Source organism: Telmatherina bonti (genome assembly GCF_933228915.1).
Source record: "Telmatherina bonti genome assembly, chromosome: 4".
Lineage (NCBI taxonomy): Eukaryota > Metazoa > Chordata > Actinopteri > Atheriniformes > Telmatherinidae > Telmatherina > Telmatherina bonti.
The window spans coordinates 22,559,618-22,583,343 of NC_136622.1; the positions used below are offsets into that span (position 1 = coordinate 22,559,618).

General features: G+C 38.7%; 1 protein-coding gene across 4 annotated transcripts in view; it reads right to left on the reverse strand.

Moving 5' to 3' along the window:
• arhgef25a (Rho guanine nucleotide exchange factor (GEF) 25a) overlaps positions 1 to 23,726 on the reverse strand; it is a 46,601-nt gene that overhangs the window by 6,096 nt on the left and 16,779 nt on the right. For all 4 annotated transcript variants that reach the window (XM_079239061.1, XM_079239060.1, XM_079239059.1 and 1 more), the window contains 8 exons: positions 10,983 to 11,284; positions 10,375 to 10,485; positions 5,473 to 5,597; positions 3,711 to 3,777; positions 3,223 to 3,326; positions 2,890 to 2,959; positions 769 to 858; positions 346 to 438 (listed from right to left, as the gene is read on the reverse strand). In XM_079239061.1, the coding sequence (XP_079095187.1) occupies positions 346 to 438; positions 769 to 858; positions 2,890 to 2,959; positions 3,223 to 3,326; positions 3,711 to 3,777; positions 5,473 to 5,597; positions 10,375 to 10,485; positions 10,983 to 11,284 (962 nt within the window). The remainder of the gene's footprint in view (positions 1 to 345; positions 439 to 768; positions 859 to 2,889; positions 2,960 to 3,222; positions 3,327 to 3,710; positions 3,778 to 5,472; positions 5,598 to 10,374; positions 10,486 to 10,982; positions 11,285 to 23,726) is intronic.

Genomic DNA, 23,726 nt, shown 5'->3' on the forward strand with positions numbered 1-23,726 from the left:
AACTTACAATTCATTACAATGCTAAAGGGCAAAGTTTTAGATTTAAGCAAAGTTTTATACCAGGAATGTAATTTTATAATCATAAAGACGTGGACATATTATTGCTTAAATCCTCTCACAGGTGAGGAAGTCCTATTCTGTCATTTGCCTCTGCCTCCCCCGAAGGAACGAAGCACGAACAGAAAATATGCTGTGTTTATCTACAGAAGGTGTTTACATCTGCTTGTATGTTTACAACTCTATGGCAGGCGTTGCTTTGAGTCGGACGGCTGCTCAGTGTGTTTGTGTGTGTGCACAGGTGCTGGTGTGTGGTCATCAGCAGCACAGTTGTGTCCTGCTTTTCACCTTGAGCAGAAGCTGGTACTTCATGATCCTCTGGACAGGTTTGATGAGCAGGTCATTGAGCTGCAGCCTGTGGCCCAGCTGCTGCCGAAGCTCCTGACAAAAGAGACAGACACACACACCACCGGTTAATGTGACAGCCACAGCACAAAACACAACGTCTGATGGATAATATAACTCTCTAAGATGATAAGCAGCCAGAATCTTATTGAAGATGTCTATTTGTCCTGGCAGTGAAAATCAACCTCAAAGAGATCAACACAGTTTTCTATCTTACATATTCCAATATAATATAGGCACACAAGACATCCATTCATATAAATGATCTTGTTAACCTGGTCTGACAAAAATATAACAGCAAACAGATTATATGTAAATTATTTATTTAAAAAAAAAACTGAACGCTAGATTTTAAACATTTCTCACCTCAAAATACGTTTCAATGTACTCTGAGACGATGTGCTCTGATTTGGGCTTATTCTGACAGTACACAACATACATATGGAGACGCCTTTCCTGCAACAAAAGCCAAACAAACATCACTTCACCAAAACATCATAACTGAGCTTTGGTCACTATTTAGCAAAACATACAGCAACCCAAAGAGGACAAACATAACATATATAAGTTCCAAATGACAAAATGACAGAAAACACAGCGTTTTTTAGATCATCAACATTGTTTTATTGTGAAGTTGTTGCTCTCTGTTTTGTGTATTTACTGTTTAAAATGGTATGAACCTGGTATGATTTGAATAATGCCTTGTAAAGTCTCTATGTTGTGTGTTTTATGTTTCCAACAGTGGTGACTTTGTGTTGTTTCTTAATTTTCCACAATGTCATGGCTTTACAAATGTTTTGTTTGTGAAATTTCTTCTCTATTTTGATGTTTCCATATTTCAAAAGTGCTCATCTTTTGTTGCCATGCTTTTAGTGTCCTTGTCTTTGCTAAAACTTTGTGTTTTATGCTGTAATGAAGTCCTTTTTTAATATGTTTTGGAAGATCTTTGGTAAAACATCATATTGTTTGATTTGTGTTGTGTCATACATGTCTTTTGTTGCTACGTTTACTGCTGTCGAGGGCTTTTACGCATCACAGCAACCATCACAAAGGTAAAAAAGGCTTAAACATGAGCTCAAAGTGATAAAAATGCATCTTTGATATAATTCAAAGTACATGGAAATGGCTCTGAAAGTGAGCAAAAGAAACTGTTTTCATTGTTTCGTGTCCCTGGTTGCAGGCTGGGATAAAAGGAAACGGTGCAATAATGATTTGTCTCAGCGCGGCGACTTTGAAGCCGACTGTCTGGTAGCACCTACTCTTCTGTGACTAATTGGCATGGGAGTGTAGATGTGGCAGTCTTGAGAGAACTAATGGAGTTACATTTGAATGAGCATCAGGTTATGTATAATTCACCCAAGTTACGCTCAGTGTAACCAGAGCCATTTACAGCCTGTCGATATAAGACTGCACCTAGCAACGGAGTGCATGGCTCTGTAGCCTAGAGCATGGACGACATGGAACAATGAGGGCAACCACTGCACCATCTCTGTATGTCTACCAGGATTCTGTGTAGCACTGTGTTCACATGTATTTACATGTTGCATGTGGGGAAGTGAGCGCACATGTTGCACATTTGTGGCACAGCTCTTGTTAAAAGTGGATCAAGCTGTCTGCTTTTCATTACGGCCATCTTCCTAGCTTGCTTGTTTTCACAGTTTGACACCATGCTTAGATTTAGTTACAAGTTTCTTTATTCCCCTGAAGGCTTTTTGAGTTCATTATCCGATGGGCTGAGCTTCTTTGGATAGTTGAAAGAGCTGTGGTAATGGAGAGTGAATATAGCAAAAAAAACAAAAACAAAAAAAAACAGAAAGATTGCATTAGACTTAAATATCTCCAAACAAGAAGCAAGGTTATGCCGGTAAAATTAGCCATCGTGTCAGCATATTTTGCATGTGCCACCAATTAGCCAATACATATAAATCTAATTTTATGCACTGTATAAGTCCTGTGTGACCCTATACTGACTCTAGATCACTTCTACTCCAAGAACAATACACTTAGCCTTAAAAGATTTTTCTACCACACATCTCTTCGCTTCGCTATCAGATCAGGATGTGTCCATAGGTTAGACTTCTGGGTGGAGAAAAGCTTGTACATCAAAGAGCTTGAGCAGAAGATTTGTTTTTCATCACTATGTTCTTGCCGTCTTTTCTGGCTTCTGTTTTTTCCTTTTGAGTCACCCAGCCCACTGTAAGATCAGACAGTGTGTATCGTGTGTGTGTGTGTGTTATCAGTATGCACTGTTGTAAAAACACTTACTGAGATGTATCAGTAACAGGGAAGTGGAAGGAGCTAAGCTGGCAGCTGAGAGGAGGTAAGTGAAGTGCAGCAGTATATAAACAGGAGCTTGCAATGTTTTCTTTGCTTTCTCTCTCTCTCTCTCTCTTTTTTTTTTAATTTTCACCCTTAACGGCAGAAGGAAGCAGACCCAAACTCACCCATTGTTGTGCATGTGTGTGCTTAGACAGAAGACATACTCACATGTTTAATAAAGAGCTGAGCCAGCCTCTCGGGCTCTGCCAAACACTTCTCCAGCTCTCCCAGGAAGTAGCTACAGAGAGGAAACATGCACAGATGTATACACACACACACACACACACACACACACACACACACACACACACACACAAATACAATCATCCCCCAAAACGGAAGTGTAGACTCGCCTCCTGAACTTTTGTTCCTTCATCCTCCACTACAAACACAAACACACTTCTCTGCAAATCTTCTGTTTTCCTTTTACCATACCTGCATTTGAAATACTTCTTTTTTTTTTTTTTACAGAAAATATTTTAAAAACATTAAGGGACCTACTCTTTATGCCAGTCAAAGATTTGATGAATGTTCCCAAAAACAATCTTGTCTTTTCCCTTCATGTCTTCCGGGACACCTTTGGTGCTCATTGTTGCCATGTAGCCCTGTAAGAGAAAGACAAAGCTACTGATGCATGCCTGTTCACACCAACACCATATGGTTAAGTTGTTACAGCGAGAGTGGCTATCACATGCCACAAGTTACTTAGTTTTTATAAACATTTGGGAATCTAGCATTTGTCTTTTAACTAAAATATCTGCTGCTCTCTAAAGAAACAAGAGATGGAAAGCGCTGCAACATTATACTCCTCAAGCTTATAATTCATAAAATATGCTCAAGGCTGGAGATGGCGAGGCGAAGGCAGGCAAAAGTGTTGAGTAAAGTGGAGGAATTGGGATGATTAGGATTTGGAGCTCTCTTTGACAGACTGCGTGGATGACTGTGTTGGTGCGGATCATGATTCTTAGCTGACAGACTGTGAGATTTACCTCCACTATGAGCCCCAGGTCTGTCACATAGTGCTTCTCTGTCTCGATAAGCTCCTTTAGTACATACCTGCAAAGATATAAATGAATGAAGAACAGTGTTAAGACACATTTTACTGAATGTCTTATTTGCAAATACATGTAACAATATATTATATGGATCTCAATGTAATGCTTATTTTCCCAGACAGTGCAATATTGTAATTGTGAGAGAATACAGTTTTAGATTAAAACCAAATGATTTGGTGGAATTTACAGATGAAAAGCAGACAGTTTTCAGCTCTCAAACTTTTCAAGTAAAGAAAACCAATTAGCTAATACAACCTGCAGAATTTTTGCCAATAAAGAGCAGAACATGCAAAAGATGTACCTGCTCCTTGAGCAGCCTCTTTAAGAACAAAAACAAGGCTCAAATGTCGGCACATGACCGGAGCAGAATACCTTGACAATGTAAAAGCAGCTGCAGAGGACTGTGGGATTATGAGGTTGGAAGCTGCAGGGAGTTTTGGAGATTTGATTTCAAATGATGATGTATCTCACTTTATGCAACGGTCATGCCATGAAGGATACTGTTTTCCTTTTGTCTTTATATGTTATTCATAGTTGTTTTTTTCAAATGTGTCACATCTGATACACGCTTCTGAGACCTCTGCACAAACCACAGAATGGTAAGGCAAATGATTATCAAACACAAAGAAATGGTTGGATTATGTTTAAAGGTCCAATGAAAAATTCCAACAACAAAATCCATCATTTTCTCAATATTTATTATGTTGCTGTTTACAGGTTTACTTCATAAATCCTGATCTTGTGCACACAGTATTTACTGAAGCTGCAGGGGGACTATCTCTAGGAAAGAGACTTTCCTGCCGCTGTTCCTCTGATCTAAACCAACCAAGGTGAACTGAGAGAGTATAGTACCCAGGCACACAGGTGGTCTCAACCTTGTTGCTAAGCAACACTTACCATATCAAATGCACTGCTCAGACTTGTGTGCTTAATTGGTGACCTCATAGATTATTCCTCCAGTTTATAAAATACGCCTATAGCAGCAGTCACACATATACAATCCTACACCACTTCAACTATGGGATGCAAACCTCTGAGCTGGAGTGACTGAGCAGGGTCGGTAAAAAATGGAGGCAAAAACATTTGTCAAAAAGGAAAAAAATGAAGAAAACTTGAGAACTTGTGAGAGAATTTGAGGAAAAATTCTTATTTGACAATTTGAGTCTTACTACTTCAAACTTTACTCGAAGCTTTGAATAGCAACTGTCGACATCATCCTTTTGTAACTGTGAGTATGTGGAAACATGTACTGGTGGTGTGACTTGTGATGCGTTTCTATGAAAATAAAACATACTGGAGATTTTTCCAGTCTTTTCCATGGATCATTTATTGTAAAATCATTTTGTTTAATTTGGTCCAGACTAAATGCTGATGGATTTCTAGACTGATATTTGACTGGAACACATGCAGTTATATTGCTATCATGGAAACTCTGTTAAGTCCATTACTTCTCTTCTCTTTTTTGCCAACATCATGCCAAATGACTTTATACATTCAAATATGCGGTCAAGAAAATTCCCTGTTTTCTGATGACATTGCAGTTGCAATAAAAAAAAATTCTGCTGGTGCACAATTTGTATTAAAAAAAAAGCATTAAAGTAATATTGCAATGACAATTGTGAGAGATAAATAACATGAAGGATGTTTGGAAGTTTTCAGTGATTAATTAAAAAGGGGGAAAAAAAAGAAAACATACATGCTTTTCTCTAAGGCACTTTTCCTCTCCTCCTCAGTGTCAGCTGCAGCTGACCATTGGCTGGAGGTGTCGTCCATCAAGACGGAACCACTGTCATCTGGCAGGACACTGGTGGACTGAGTGTCCTGAGGAAGCAGAGACAGACAAGCAGAGAAATTGTTTATCAAAGGTCCAGTGCCAGTAATGTGAATGATGCCAGAAATAAAGTCAACAAAGGGAGATAAAGGGCAGGGGAGCAATGGTAATGATGTAGGTTGTCAAGGTTACCAGGAGGAGCAGGCAGACTTAAGGAGATTAAGATTAACAGAGATTGTGAGATAAAGTGATCAGATTTAAGATTGCTGCCGTTAATGATCAAGCCTGCGGAACACAATATAGTACATAATAGATAGATAGATTAAAAGAAAAAGTTAACATTTTGAATGAACAGGGAAAACTAACAAACAAAATTGTAAAATAAAGTTGTATGAGATGGTAAAAGTGGGAAAATGTCAACGAAGATAAGGATCCAGTCAAAGAGGAACATAAAGCCAATCAAGCACAAATAGCATAATACTCTGATGTCTGAGTCAATACATTGTTTGGCCAACAAGGGAATCAAATGCATATTCAAAGGCATCACACATATCTTTTGGAGTTAATATTTGTACTACTACTCCAACAAGATCAGCATAGTCCTGTAAACCCTTATTGGCCTCAATGTACACAGGATAAACCCAAAGTTACAGCAACCTAATCAATTGTGATCTTGTGTTGTATACATGACCTCCTTTTCTTGCTTTTTCCTGGAATTGATATCATTTCCTGTGTGGGGCTCCTGGGCAAATATAGAGTCATTGTGCACATTGCAGCAAAGCCTTCAAAGACAACAAATAAGACGAAACCGATGGATTTGAATTTCATATCCAACCACATGTTTCAAGAATTCTTTAAGTAAACTCATATATAGAACAACTCATAACCCAAAGTCCACAAAATTGTGTCTATTTGTGTTTATTTGTAGAGTTTATTGTCATTATACCATTTGTGTCTTAACTTTCTCTGGACAAAGTTAACTTATAAAGGCAGACGGCAGGCTTCAAAAAGATCTCTGTGTCCCCTAGTCAGGCAGAAACTCCTTACTTTAAACAGATGTGCAAACCTGCACACACCACAGACATACGCCTAATCCGTCTAACTCCAAAAGCAGACGGTTGTCTTGTGGAGAAATAAATAGATGGGTGGATAGAGCAAACAGAAAGGGCGAGAGGAGTTTCTCCTTTTCTTCTCTGGTCTAGTTCAACTTGTTCACCTGCCATCTCTTTGAAAGAGAACTTGTTAAGCATCAACAAGAATCCAGGTTTCTACTCTGTCACAGCCAAAGCAAAAGACAAAGCAAGGAAGAGAGATTGCTGAGTCTGGAGAGATGAACAGGTTCTATGACAACCCCTGCTCCCCCAGCTCGTCTTGCCCTGTATGAGTGCTCCAGCCTAGCTGACAGATCTCCCTGATCACTTCCAGATGTGCTGTGGCAAAGCCCACTGCAAGAAATTCTCATCACCCTTTGTTGTATGTTTGGTTTTTTATGCCATGAAGTATTTGAAAAAAACTTTCAGCTCTACTTTAGAACATTACAGAGGCTTATCAAAAGCTAAAACTGCGATATTTTTTTAGCAGATATATAGTTTTTATTTGGTAACACTTTACAGTAATGGTACAAATCATACACTTAAGTAATGCGTAACTCATGATGAACTGCATTAAATTATGAAGACTGTATCATGAATTCCTGCTGCTCATCAGTTGTGAAAATCACTACACTACATACACATCTTTACATACATACATACATACATACATACATACATGCATACATACACGTGTAAAGACCATAAGGGTTTCAGTTATGTGCTTTACTGCTTTTGCTATGTTTATATTTAGACAATGCTGTTACAATGTTTGAATGTGAACGTTGGTACCATTAATGTGAAGGATGGTACAGGGAAGTACACCAACCACTAATACTATAATATCCAAAGAGTTTTAGATGTAGAATAAAGTTGCGATTTGAAGTGTGCTTTTGTTACTGTTTATTGTAATTCTAAAAAAAAAAAAAAACACTAAAATGTGAATTTGAAGTCACTTTTGGATTAATCAAATATCTAATTTGGAAGAACCGGAATCTTTCCATGAGAGTTGACTTTCCATGAAATGAAATGGTGACTTTACATCAATTTTGAATGAGCCCCGGCCTTTTTTGTTTTTGTTTGTTTTGGTTTTTCAATGTGTTTCAAACATAAGTTTCCCTAAATCATATGCACACTTATGTCTCTGTGGTACCTTTGCACACAATTGTCATCCATGCTATTGTCACTGATGTAGCTCCATACCATCACAGATGCTGATGTTTGTGTCTTCTACTTATAACAGCATAGATAGATGGGGTTTTTTTTATTATTATTTCTGAACTAGAGAGCTAGACGTACATTTTTTTTCTCAACAGCTGCTTAAATTTGAATGCAGAGCATGTGTCCATTGTCTCCATAATAATTTGTAAATAAATAATATGTTTGTCTTATTTTTATGTGAGTTTCAAGAAACATTTCTGGGTGGAATGACTGTTTTTAGGAAACACATTTTTCTAACAGACTTTGAAAGCCACGTGGTGGCAGGCTGGTTTCTCATGCAATGTTGCCTAAAAGATCAAAGTTTGTACACATACAAGTGGTTTCCAAATCTCCGTCTTTACAGATATAATTTGCCAGAAATCTTTAATCTTTCCAGTATGTTATGTATTATGGATGTTGAGAAGTTTAAATAATTTTAATTAGTTTAAATATTTTCAACAAGTAATTTTTTCAGATTCGACATAAAGTTGGGAGATACAACTCATTGTTAGTGGGAAAGAATAATTTGGTGGCAATTGGTTCTCCTTCTATACCAAATCCTGACACCCTTACCTGTGTCCAATTAATCTGCCAATTGTATATTAAGTTCTTCTGCATTTCCATATCTTCCTCACAACTCTATTCTTTATTTTTAGGATGGGCTGTTGGCATCAAATTATACACTAATATGTTTAAAGACCCTGAAATCCTTTTTTTTTTTTTTTTTTAAATAGGATTTTTTTTTTTTTTAAAAAGCAACTATCAAGCAGGAATAGAAAAACTATTGCACTGCAGCTTTGTGGTAAAGATTCAAAAATTCATAAAATATAATTTGGATATCAAATTTTAAATAAGTGTCTGTTTGTCTGAAACCATAAACATTTATTTAAACATTTAATCTCATATCCTTTTACTCAATATTAAACCTCTAATTATGTTTTTTTTGCCTCCATTAACTAAAGATCAAGTTTTCTCTGCATTTCTGCAACTCAATAGAACTCGAGTTAAATCGAAGACATTCACATGTTCAGATAGATTGCTCTGTGTGTTTCTAAATATTGTGTTTTGAGTATCAGTTCAAACGGCCATCATAGCCAGAAGTTATTATCTTTGAGGAAGAAATAAATCAGTCAGTGAGTAACTCTATCTCTATCTATTTTTTTTTTTAAACTGAATTACTTTGAAGAGGCCTCATAGTAAAAGCACTACTCAATACTTTTTGTCCTTTATTTTTCCATTTGGCTGAAAAATTTTTAAGAGGTGAATCAGGATGCAGAAAGTACAAACTGTTCCTCAGAAGAAAAAACATAACAGCATTAAATAACAGGGATCTGCTCGCTTTTGACACCACAATTTTCCCAACTACTCAGCTTCTGCCATATTTCCATTATTAAAACACCATGATGCAATGTGGTGTGAGTGAACAAACAACAATGCATGTGACACAACACCTGCAAGCCAGGGTGGGATAGATGAAGAAAACCACTGAATGAACGAACCGACCTACACCAATGAATCGTTCTATCTCGCTTCGCTTGTGTAATTTTAGCTCTACCTCCAAAGACTAGCAGTAAAAACTCCAAAGCACTGACCTCATCCCTTTGATGTAATCACATTAATGCCTTCGGATGTGCTGTTTAGACTGAAACCAGGGATTTAAGTGCTCAGGTGTTTATTCACAAGCACGATAGACTCCACAGCGCTCCGACATCATTGTTTTATATTGATAAGGTTTATGCACTGCTGATTAATGCAATATTTCTGCTTTTCAAGCAACATCCAGTTTCAGGCAAGTTTCCAATTCAGAGCAAAGAAACACTCGTCAAATACCCAACTGGAAACATTTCTTTCCCTCAAGCAGCTAACTGCAAGAGTTTGATGGAGAAATGGAAACGTATTTGTTCACACAGCCCTCTTTCATCACATCTGCTATTTCGTGCTGTTTTCTATGTATCTCCCGGCATGTCCTTTTGGAAGATGTTCAGTGTGAGTCATGCATCACACAGGTCACTGTTAGACTCTGCCTTCTGGTCCTCTGGAAATCACTCTGATTTAAGAGAATATTGTATTTATTTAGACTTTCTTTACGAATGGATTGTGCTTCTGGTTTTTATATGGAGAATATAGGATTAAACAATACTGCCTTCCCTGCATGTTATGGTTCATTCAATCAGCCTGATCACTGAGCTCCTCAGGCAGTAAGTTTGTCATTTCTACATGTGGCACGAAGGCCATAGAGGCAAAGAGCACTGATGTGACCTCCCTACAAGGCTGGATCCTCATTGAGAGTATTACTGCAACCCCTCTCCGAGACTTGCTGCAGTAAACTGTTAACTAAAATAAATGTATGGTGGATTTAGCTGTCATTTTGTTACTCACATTACAGCTAGAAAGTAAATTCAAAATGTTATTCTGTATTTAAGCCATTAACAGGCTTGTCCGCATGTAATTTCTCTATGATACAAATAATACTTGATACCAGAGAATATTATTATCAATTTTAATGTCAGTTTGATAATATTTTATTCTGACAGACCTGGGTGTCTGGTAGTGACGTGCAGCCAATCAGCGAGGCAGTTATGAAGCTAGGTGGCTGTAGTGAGGCTGGTGACAGGTCCTCGGGGCTTGCAAGTCCATCTTTCCACTCCTAGAGTACACACATACAAAGACATGTCCTTAGTGTCAAAATGACACAACATCTGCATGTCACAATTTCTGTAGCATGATCATGCGTAAGAAACATGGATAGAAAATAAAAAAGGAAAGCATATGAGTCACAAAACTGTGTGATGTATGATTTTTGTGAGCTGAGTGAGGAGTATAGTTGCTGTTGGCTGCTGTGCAGCCTGACATGATATTTCAAAAATCAAACCTGCACCTTTGCAGACATTCTTGGGTTACCCAAAGTAAACAAGTCACAGCTGTTTAGGATGTTAGCTTTGATATGTGTGGCAGAATCCTGTAAAAGCCTTGTCAGAAAATGATGTGAGTTCAATTTTGGTCTTGAAGTTTACGTTTGAGGTTGTTCCTTTCATATATGTGCAAAACGGAACTTGCCAGCTTTTTTAATCTTGCTGGTTTAGTTCATGCAGTCAAGAAAAAAAAAACAACATCCTTGTTTCAAGTTTGATCGCTGCTTCGTACCAGTTCTCTGTGGGTGACAGGTAAAATGGTGAAAGTCTCATCAGATCTCGGGGGGCTGCCAAGACTTTGGCTGTGAGACGGAAGAGGTGGAGGTTTTCCCTCAAGTTTTCGGACCTGCCGCTCTCCTTTGGAAGCTGACCCGGCACTGAGTTTGCGGACAGGGTTTGTGAGCCATTTCTTCAGGGTGCTCACGGAGCGCTTAGAGCCAGGAGAGCTGGGGGCTGAGCTGCTCGATGGCTGCGGGGGAAGTGACGCCACAGAGGTGGAGATACTGCCTTCGCTGCCTGCTGCCGAGTATGAGTCTGAGGAGATAACACAGAGAAGTCAATTAAAAAAAGGTAGACAGCCTCTCCATAATGATTAGCTGCGTAACGGAGCAGAGTGCACACCATGTGTTCAGACTTTAGTTAATCAATGAATTAGTACTAAAGCAAAAGTGCAAAAGGAAAATTCTGCTTCAGTCAAGATAAAACTTGACAACTAAAACTAAAAGAGAGGAGAAAACAGGTCTGTGAGGGATGATCTGAAACTAGAAACAGAAAACAACACAGAGAAAAAGCCAAGAGAGAAATCAAAACAAAGAGAGCATATATGAGCAGGCTTCCTCTTCAAACACAGCTGTGCAGCTGTGCAGCCGCACCATAAAAGTCGTACTGTTCTGTTTTTGTCAAGCAGACAGAATTTTTCATTTTATTTTATTAAGCTGTGCATCTGTGTGTGGCTTCATCACATGACCACAATGGTGGAAGAAGAATAGCAGACATTTGGTATGAAAAATGCTCCAGAGCATTTGTAGTTTGTCTGCTACACAGTGATGTCAAAAGGACATGGGAAGTGAGCAGGAGGTTTTGCCGGGACCGGACATCCATTTTAATCCTTTTAGAGGGGGAGATCCTTGCCTCAGACTGTTTATTTTTTCTGTATTGTCCTCCATTCCAGTCCTGCTTTGTCCCCCTAACCTGCTGCCTTTTCCTTCAGCTTTCCTCAGTTCTGGGATTTTCTTCTGCACATCTGGACAGTTTTCAGTCGCAGTACAGTTATGTTTGCCCTCAATCCTTGCACCCTACACCTCATACGCTTCATCAGCACACACATGCAGCTTGAGAATCTGCTGATGCTAAGATCTGTGACCATGACTTATTATAAATACAGCAGCAATTTTACCACAATTTCCAGTGGTATGTCACAGAGTTGATGGAAAAACTTAATAACTCTCCTTCGGTTTTCAAAAAGAAATACTTAATATAAGGTTTCAGTATGGTTTGTAAATTTTTTACACATATTTTACAAAAAGGTGACACAGAGTTTATTATATGGGCCAAATGGGGAAATTTTATCGCACCTTTTAGCAGTAAGACAAAGAGTGCAGACATATTTTGCTTATTTTTCTGAGCAAAAGTCAATGTTAAATACACGTTACGGACCAAAAGAAGAAGAGCACTTCCACACTATTCCCCACATATATCTAATTTATTATATCAGAAATAAATTCATAGTCTCAGTGCTGATCAGTGATATGAGCTCTGTTCTCTGCAATGTGTGAAGTTAACAGTATTTTCTTAACATCTTATACCTGCTAATATACAAACATTTAGGTGAAATTTAACATTTTTGCATTCAAGATGCAAGCAGAATAGTTACTTCCTTTAATTTTACTCTGACATGTGTCATAAGCATTTTGGTATCACATGTGCCCTCTGAGGGTGGTACGCCACATTTCCCTCTGCAAATCCCAAACTGGCCCATTGGACACTGCTTGGGAATCTATGCCAGGTAGAATTCACAAGCTGAATGGAGAGAAAAGACAAAGAACAGGAGTGAGAATGAGGAGAAGAAATAAAAACGAGTCTGAAAGTTTGTGCATGTAAGGAAAAAAGAAAAACATGCACCATCTGTGAAGGTTGTAACAAAGAGAGACGACAGGATGTAAAAGTGATGGTGAAAGCGATCCCAAGCAACCACAGGTTCTCTGACCTCTGACCTGGGCCAGACTCAGAGGCTTGTGTTTCCCAGAGTTCCCTGCTTAGGTGAATGCTAAAGAGTTAAAGTCCTCAAATACAGCCAGTTCCAGCATTTCTAACTCTGCAGACACAAAGGCTGAAAAGCTGGTAGTGTTGGAAACAATTCAAGTGACTACACAACATAGTTGTATAATAAGAAGCTGCCTCAGATGCAGTGATGCAGTGGCTGTGACAACTCCACAGATTTATAATTCACAGAGCATACATGATTTACTGATTTCATAATTACATCTTTTACCATGGCAACACCACATCTCAATACCCATACAGCAGTAGGGGTATGTTTCCCTGCTGACCCCAGAGTGCTTCATCTCTGAATCGCAATACAAGCCATCACAGAGATGCCTAAATCATCTTTATCACAGTAGCAGGGAGAACACTTACACAAAAGGTGGATGATGCATCTTCCTTCAGAGAAACATGCCTCTGCTCTACCCATAGGTTGCCAGATAAGTGGGGACGATAGTGTTAAAACACCCACAAAGAGGAAATTGAGAAAGAACAAATTCCCCTCCCGCTCTTTCCCTTGCCGCATGCCGATAGTGCTCGATGATATTCATCTCCATTATGGCACTACTAAGATTACACCAACTGATTTTGTTAATGCAACTTGACTGTTGTTGATGCTTACAGTAATTAACAGTTGAAGGCACACAGCGATGGAACTGCATTAAGCTCGCCCCATCTGTGGTGATTTGTTAATGCTGGGCTTTCACCAGTCTCCCACTCACTGTCTGAAAACCTCTGTGCCTGCTGGGCTGGGAGGCTGGTCCAAAAGTGCTGCACTGTGTAACTTTATTGCCAAAGTGAGTATCTGCTCTAAAGTAGTTCCAGATCTTCTCCTGATGTTTTTCACTCAACTGAAATCTGATCGTATCATTAGGGCAACTTAGAGTCTGATCCAGCTTGAAGCAGTTGCATTTGTACGGTATTACACTGTTTGTTATGATAACTGCTAACTTTTTCTTGCAGTAGATCTAGTCTAGTTCCATTAGCAATTCATTTAGGGCTCCAAATGATCATTTTTTAATCAATGGTTCCGTTACATCGACAAAATCACATAAAAACTGTCCATCACAATTTCTTAGAGCCCAAAAGCTTGTGTTCACAAAAAGTCTTGATTTTGTCTACCTACAGCTTTAAACAAAATGACTTTGATGTACTGCATCGTAAGACAAAGAAAAACAGCTTCACTATTTAAGATGCGGGAAACATTAAATGTGATTGTTGCATGAACATTGACTGCAGCAACAAACCTTTTAAACTCTTTCACAATGATTCTGACTAATTTTCTGAAGATGAGCCAGCAAAGTTTATTTAAATTGTATTTTTCAGCGTTGGTCTTTACATCGTATTCATATTAAGGGTAAATATTTCACACTCATAAGTGTAAAAGTTCTGGTGATGGCGGTGTGAGGTTTTTCTCCATAGTTCATTAAAACACGAAACTCAAAAGAAATAAGGTCAAGTTACACTGTTGATGTTGTTTGGGTAAATGATGCAGACAAATATGGTTTTAACTGACAGAAAAACTCTCATCTAACTCTTTTTTATTGATCAGCTGATGAGTGAGTGCTGCTGAGCCAACAAATCAGGCTAAAAGGACGGGCTGTAATGGAGCCAACATGTTCACAGCCCTTCCACTGAGGAGCTCTTTGTCCATCCTCGGCCTCTCAAGACCACAGGCAATTTAGGGATTACCGGACTCCACCAATAAACACAAAGACACAAATATGCAGGTTCCCATAAACTTGTTTTTTCCACAGCCCAGATGGGCACATGTCTGTGCACTCTTCACCTGAGATGCAGGTCTGTCAGTTATTCTGTCTGTCAGGTTCAACACACGGCAGAGTAGAGCTGAGCATCCTGCTGGTTACCCGTCAAATGTCCAGCTGAGTCTACAAGAGAGCTGCCAATCAATGTCAGCACCTCCCAGATCACAACTCCAGGGGAGATCAACACACAGGTCTGCTGCCAAAAACTCAGCTCACCGCCGTGCTTACCTTCTCCAATCTACACTGTTTTTCTCATTCTTTGCCCCGTCAACCTGAGGCCCTCCAGATAGCACTGTAATATTATATTTCACCCACTCAGAGGAAATGGACACACTTCTCATGAACCAGCAGGACATGGGCTGCACTCTGGTACTCAGATGTGCAAACTAAAAGATCTCAGATGCCATGAGGCACTTAAAGTCATACGCATGTGACCGGAAACTTTCTAGCTTTCATATATCTCAAAGTCTTTTATAATATATAACATTTAAAGTCTCACTCTGTTCTGATCCTCAATCCCAGAATGTTGCCTCATATCTGTGTTCCTTTAAACATTTCTTTTTTCATAATAACCCATCCTGTTGGCCCCCAGGCTGGTTTATATTTTATTTCTGTTGCTACCAATTTATGAACTTTGGCACTTTTTCCTGCGGTCTTCCCTTCCTTTATATCACCTCCATCTGCCACTGTTATTTGTGCTCTCACCATCTTACCCTCTGCATCTTTGTGCACTGCACCATTTTTCAGATTGCAGCTGGGTCCTGCCCTATCAAGTCACATAGCTCCCCCTGATGCCATGCTCTCCTCAGCTCTCCCATAAATCTGCTGAGAACAGCACAAGTTAGACATGGAAAACCAGAGAACAGTGACATGGGAGGAAGAGGGGAAAGCATTTTGACAATCTCCTCCTTTAAATACATTTTCCAATTTGGAAGGAACTTTTTGAATAACTATGCACATTTCCCTCCCCCAAAAAAACATCTAAACGTTTGAAATTAAAACATCTTTCAGGATTGCGAATGTGAATTTGTGTGAATGGTAGAAGGAAGGTGAACCTGCAAGACCTGCACAGGGATTCTTTCATGGAGGACCGAAACTGCAGCAATTCTTGTGTTTTTTTGTACTTTTGAATGTGTTTCTGCTAATACAATCTAAAATTGCTTAATTTCCTTTTTTACTCCTTTTTCTTCAGTCACACAACCATGTTTCACCCTTTGTAACTCTTTTTTAAACAGCTTACCTAAAGCTTAAATTTACAAGGACTTAAATTGCCAGAGTCAAAAATGAATACAGATATGTAAAATGGCTAAATAAACACATTGAAATGCAAAAAATACACAAAAGATTTTTTTAAAATAGTTTTCCCTTGGAAATGAAGATGAAAAAGGTTAGTTGTAACCTTTAGTGAATTTTTGAGAAATGTTTATAAGTTTTTAATCTCCATGATTCAGGCAACGTTCTCCAAGCATCACAGCCAACTTTATTACTTCAACCGGTTCCTTTGTTAGTTGTGTATGTCCGCAGCATAAACACCCTCTCAGTTACTGCATATGCTCCAAAAAGTAAATGGCTTTCAGTGATTATGTGATTTTCAGATAATACAGTGACATGCCGAAGATCCTGTGCAATCTCCAGATAAAAGCCAGCATTTGAGCATTGTACCAGTTCAAAACCTCCATGTCCCTCCCTAAGCGACAAGCACTAGAGCAGCTCTATACCCAGTATTATTTGACCAGTAGGAAAGAATCTTTCTCGAATACTCACCATCAGAAACCGCCTCTCTCGTTTACGTGATAAAAGAGAAATTAATGCAGAAACGTAAAAAGGTACAATGGAAGATATATAGAAATTCTCTGAGAAATACATGTAAAGAGGAAGAAAGTCCAAGACTGGAAATGTCAAGGACATCCACATGACTGTAAATTTAGGTGTCAAAAAATGAATTGATTAATAAAAAGTATAATTAAAATAAATTACAGTAATAAATCTTTTTGGGATAAGAAAAGAAAGGAAAAAAAAGTTAAAAGCAACAAAGAAATTAATTAAACTGCAAATTTCATGAAAAAGTATTAATAAAAAGTTTAATTTTAAAAAAAAATAACAAGAGAAATATAAATTTATGTCACATTTTATAGGTTTCTTAATGCAAAAACTATTTTTAAAATATTTTTGTGTAACTATTTTGCCTATCACTTTTCTGAGACGTTTTTATATTTCTGTAGTTAGTTTTTAACTCGGTAGGTTTGGTCCTCCATAGTCTTTAAAAGGTGTAAAAAGAAAAAGTTTACAAAGGTGGGATACATGTTAGTGTGACTAAAGAAAAGAGGACTGGAAAGGGAAACAGGCTATTTCTAAATGTCTTAGAAGAAACAAACAAGGGCACAAAATGCACAAGTATTGTCGCTCTTGTGTGTGCCATTTGTAAGTGTGCTCGCATCCACAAAGTCACATACAGCAGTCAGACAACTGAGCAGTGGTTTCCTGTCCTCCTGCTGACCTACTTTGTGCAGACACACACATGCACTCACTGCTGTGATTCTAGGAGCACAGGAGGAAATACGTGGTAGACATATCAAGCGACACAAACAAGCCATTAGGATCGGTTTCCTGCTGTCAGCACTCACAGTCAGAATCTGTGGCATATTTTTCATCACTGCAAAGCAACAAAAGTACTGAATGTACCACAGTTACTTCATACCAAGTATAGTCAACTATTTTATTTTATTTTATTTTATTTTATTTTATTGTGTGAAACAAACCGACATGAGCTGGTTTTCGTCAGACTTACAGTGAGAAACTATGTCTGTGGTTACTGAGCCGGACAGCTCCAGATATTCCTCGAGAACCATTTTAAGAACCATCCTCACAACATATTATGCTTCCAGTCCTTTGTAGACTATATATATATATATATATATATATATATATATATATATATATATATATATATATATATATATATATTCTCAAAAAAACAACAGCTAATAAGGCAAATGTTAAACTCCACATGATGTGTCATTTCTTCTGCCTTTGCAGAATTTTATTTTAAAAATTTATTTTATTTAAAAAAAAAAAAAAAAAATCTAACAATATTTAGAAAAAGATGGAGGATTACAAGGCATTTGCCTGACCTTGTAGAACATGCAAAGTACTCACTTTTCTGTGTGAGCATCTTTTAGTGCATATATGTGTGTCCTGATAATATCGGAGATGACTAAAGTTATTCCCTTTTTTTTGGAAACAGATGTGATTAACTTGCAAGACACACATGGTAAAAATGATAAAGTAAAAGAAAGACCAGTTCACACTTGTGTTTAGGGATAAACAAGGCTGCCATTATGCCTAAGGTGGCTGAAAACACACAGCACATGAAGAGCAAGTGATTTCACATGGCAGAGATGGCAGAGCCGGTCAGGAGGCCTGCAACCAGAGCTGGAGAGAGAGTTGCAGTGCTTGCTGATCTACGTGGATGTGAATCCTCTCCTCCTGGCTCCAGTCTGCCTGACAGCTCTGGTTCTCTCAACTCTGGGTTCTAATGTGCGTCAGTGTGGCTGTGTAGACAATCATAGCTTTGAACTGCAAGACTTACAAAAACCATAAAGTGAAAAAAGAAATCTTATATTTCTCTCTTAACTGGTGAACAGTTTTGGCCTGCAGACATAAATATGTTCTGGTATAATGATTCTCACTTAATGGTCTCTCCAGACACATATTCTCCTCCCTTTCCACGGCTTTACATTTCTCAACCCTCTTATTACCATAGCAACTGAACCCAGAAGAAGAGAGATTGAGGGACAGCCACCGTAAAGATTAGCTATCACAGAGAAATCAACCTACACATGTTGCCACATACACTAATTTATATTATACATAGCATACCTGCCAATCTGCGAAACAATTGAATAACCATGAAGTGACACTCCAAAAGATGTCATCCAGTCTTATTCATATTTGTAAAATAATGCACATAAAAGATGCTGCTGAAAAGCTAATTCCATATTCAAGACAATCACCTGCACCTGCTTTGTTTTGTTTGTTGTGATCAGATCATTTTCATATGGCCTTTCAGATTATGTCTTCTGAATGCATGAAATCTGTTCAAGTGTTACAGAGTAACCCAGGGCTTGGCTCCACTTCTGCTTCCTAATCCAAAACCATGAGGTAAACAGCTTTATCCATTTTATGGAGTTTCAGTTCAGTTCTCTATTGGTTTATCAGATTTAATGATTAGAGTTAACCAAATCAACAAGGAAAGTATGAATGACTGACTCTTTAAATCCTCATGCCACACTAAACTGCTTTATTAGCAAAACGTTAGCTGACAGCATGTTTTATCTGTTTATCAGCAGGTAGTATTTGACTGTTGTCTGCAGATACAATATAACAAAAGCTGGTAACAATTTGGCAAGACATTTAACATCTGTTAGATAGTTGACAACAAAGGCAGACAGACAAGTCAATAAACCACACTGATTCAAACCAGGGACAGTTGTGTATGATCCCTCATCAACTGATCCACCAAGGCAGCTTTTAAGCCTTAACTATTAACTGCAACAGACCAGCTGCAGGCTATCTCCAAAGTGAAAGCTTGTGTCTATGGCAACAATCAATGGTACCTGCGGATAAGTGAGAATCACTGTGTCATCTGCTGACATAGAGGAGGAAAACATGTCAATTTATAGTTTGCTGACAAAAGCGTGAGGGGGCAGAGACGCATGGAAAGGCTTCTGCAGGACTGCAAGAGCCCCTTGGAAATGTTTTCAATCTTTTGTTTTTGTTATCGTTACTGAATTTACCATCAAAAATCATATTACGTCCCTTTTCCGTGATTTAGCAACACAGGCGGTTTTCACTAGAGAAAACAGCTAAACAGCCACGACAGAATGCATTACAGAGCAAAATGTGATTTACAAATAAGTAAGTCGCTCTGGACACTCTTGTGCAACTGATAGGCCATGAACTTGTTTCTCTATTGTCTCGTCACAAAGAGAGAAACATAAAGAGGAATTCAGGACATAAATCATCACATGCTCAATACTAAATACTGATTCTTTATCAAAGCAATCTAAGGCTTTATGGCCATCTTTTACAAATGTTCAAAGGAAACAGGTCGGGCCCTTTAAGAGATTAATTCAAAAGCAACTGACTTAGGAACACAATTATCTTTCACAGGCTGTTTTCACATGATCATATAACGTGAAAGAGGCCTGCCCAGCTTCTGTTCACTGTAATCAAAGCCGAAGCATTAATAAATGGCTCTTAATGCTGGTGCTCCCTATTGTTTGCTATGCTTCGTGCACTGTTTTGGAAAGCATTTTAGTGAGGCCTCCATCAAGTATTCCCTGAGGAGAACTGTAAAAGAGAGCAGCCAAAATCCAAAATTCCCTCTTTTTCACCAGCCAGACCATCACTTAAAGTAATAGTTGTAGTCAAGTTGCTGCTGGGAGACTTACAGTAATGATGTTACACTGTTACTTGTTAAGGACATGTACGAGTGGAGAGTGAACAATCTTTTATTTCCCAGATCTTTGATCACAAGCTGTTACAGAAACATCCGAATCTGGATTTTGACATAACATATGGAGTCTGTACAACACCTTAATAAATGAGTTGTAGTACATGAAGAACAAATGTCATGGACATGCCTCAAGATTGCAAACATAAAAAGAGCCATATGGGCTGAAAGTGGGGGTAGAATCACAGGGGAAGTGGCTGCTCTCCCCCTCTGCGCTGTTGGAGAATTCTTTCTAAACAAGGTATGGAATGCACTCCTGTGTTTCATAATTTGTTCCCTCATTCTTCTCCTCTGCACATTTACAAACAAAGTTCTGAGGAAAAGGAAAAAGAGAGCAAAAGCGTGGGGAGCTCAGAATGGCCAACGTGTAATGAAGCCCTGGAAATATGTCAGGGCAATACCATTTAGTAGAGCAAAAAGGAAGCAAGAATGAACAGCGGAATGGGAGAAATGAAGAAAAAAGCAAAAAGGGAAAAGATGTGATTAATAATCTGCCGACTGGATGTGTGCTAACCAGACTGAGTAAGAAAGAGCAGGGGGAGAAGGGGGGAAAGGAGAAAGAAAAAGAGAAAACAAGAATGCCCCAGAGCTGATCTTAATGCTCCGCTTGGTGTTCACATTCCAATATTCAGACTTCTCCATCCAGCTGGGAGACTGGGAACAGTGGGTTGTTGCAAATCTGCTCTATCTTTACCCTCTGTACATCTCTCTCTCTGTCCCTCCTTTTCTCTTTTGCATGTGTGAGAGAGACAATATGGACGAGATTGGTTGCACAGAAGAGAGGAGGCAGGGGGTTGAGTGGGAAGGCAATAGGAGATGACGAGGCAGAGGGTGGGTTGGGGGTGCAAAGTTTAAAAATATCTCAGACTGCTGAACACAAGGCTGGGCCACAGCAGTCCAGCATACCTTCAATTTCAGCTATTTTTGTTGCTTTTTCCATAATGTCTGAAGTCTGCCTTATAAGCCGATGACAAGAGAATGTTCTTCAGCTGAGACATAAAAAGACATGCTGGTTCTGTCACAGCAATTTTCCCCAGCATTTGCCAGCAGTGCTGCTTTCTGTCAAAAGTGAGCTACACTTGTTATCAATATGCATTCATACATCATGGGGTCGCAGGTTAGCGAAGGCAAACCTGAGGGACTAAGTTTCTATGTCTGAAAACAACCATGCTAATGCGACACTGAACCCTTCCACTTTCCGGGTCTGTAACACATCATACACTCTGACTAATCTTTGAGAGGTAAGTAGACCAAAAAATTCCAACAGTGTTCAGCTACTTCATTCTAAGCTAATGAGCCATCTGTTCGTTTTCTATCTTTGCATTTTGTCCATGGTTTATATATAAACTATCCGGGCACCACAGTTAAATGCAGTCAGTTGTGAATGTTGCACACGTTGGAAATTCACCTCAGCTGTTTAAATTTTTTAAACTGAATTTGAACGGGACATGCTTTTGTTTGTATGCACCTACACAGTGAAGGCATATACATGCACAAGCTATGAATGTGAGGCAGCTATAATCCCATTTAATGCTTTTTAAATCAAATACATCCTGGCTCTTTTTTTAACATTTCTTTTTCAAGCCCCTTATTGTCTTTGTCTTCCCTGTTCAACCATGTAAATACATATGAATATGCATGTTTGCGTCTGTGTGCGTGTGTGTGTGTGTGTGTGTGTGTGTGTGTGTGTGTGTGTGTGTTATTGCTGTGGGGGATCCTTGTCCTAACCCACTGCATGCTTGAGTCAACATCAGCCCCCATTACTCACAAATAAACACATACTCAGATTAAAATGGAACATACAGTATACTATATACGTGCATATTACAGCGCAGATCCTTTGTGTTTTACGGTGAAGAGAGGAGAAGAGAGGGAGAAAATGAAAGAAATACAAGGACAGAGCAATTCATAGAAAGAGAGAAAGATCCATAGATAAAAACATTGTTTTTATTGCCATGCCACCGCTGGTTGCTGCAGTCATCCTTACCCCCCACCTCCCTGTGCATGGATAAAGCTGCTTTCTCAGTTGGGGAACAGAACAAGTTGAGGAAATGCTGAGGGAAACGTCAGATGTGTAAGTGAAGCCTTCTGAACATGTGTGTGTACCAGTAAAAAGATGGAGCTTGAAAGAAATCTCAAACAAAGTTGTATTCTTTAAGTAAAGCCTAAATCATCCTTTTTTTTTTTTTTTTATTTTCTGTTGAGGAAAAGTACTTTTGCAGTATATTTATAGTTTAGTTTATGCATGTATGTTTGCTTTATTATATATATTTTACTACAAAAGAATATTTATTGACAAATAAAAACCTGTATCCATGTCTTGTCTTCAAATGGTGTTTAAAAAAATTGATTTATGTGTGTTTTATCACAACTTATAGATTGTACAGAACCATCAACTATACCTATTCCATCTTCATCTTTTTCTTTCTTTAATATGGCATCCTACACAGATATTATGTCAAATTTAAATTCAGGGTGAAGAGTAGGAGGCTGTGCCAGAAAAAATATGTGATGTGGAAATGAATGTGTTGGATTAGGATCCATCCTTAATATTACAGTGTATGCATAAATAAAGGATTATCAGTGTCATCATCACAGCTCTGTGCAGTGTTTTATGAGAATTCCTTCCATTGTTTGAAAGTCTGAGATGATTTTCAAAAAAAGGGTGAACAGGCATTTGTTCAGTGCCTTGCGACCTGCTCAGAATTCAAAAGCAACATGTTCTTTAATCCTGCTTTCCTGCTTTACATAAACAAAAACATTGCCCATAACCATTGTCTCAGATCTGACTTGGTGAAATGCAGGTTGCATTTACCACCTGCCAGCATTTTGTAGACTGAGGGCATAATAAGACAGTGGCATACCATCTGGTTTAAAATGGCTTGTCAACAGTCTTTGCTGGGAAGCAAACTTCACTAATGGCCCACTAGCAGATGATCTGCTAATGTGTTGTGCAGAGCAGATCTGAAATGATACATGCCTTTCTCTTTTACTTCCCCATCTCACCACCCATCACCCTCTCCTCTTATGTTATGATGGAGCAATGCTCAGTCAATAATCTCACTCCTTTACCTGCATTATATATGCCACGTTTCTTCCAGGTTCATTCTTTACTCTGAAACTATGTAACAAGCACCATTCATCAACAAACAGCACCCACTCACACCGTCAGAAATGATCACTCTTAACTGGAGGAGTTTGCTGGTTACTACATATTGATCAAGATGCGAGTAAACTGTGGCAGAATTGTCCGTCTTTGCCTGCAATCTGTGGAAGAGCAAACAGATCACGTGCAGGACTTATGTCGATCCTCTAAAAGTCTTTTCACCTGAATGTCAACAGCTAGTTCAAGTTCAGCAATTGCTTAAGACTGTGCGTAGGCTGTGAGTATGTTGATTTGAGTGTGTATGGTTAAGACATACAGAAGATCCAC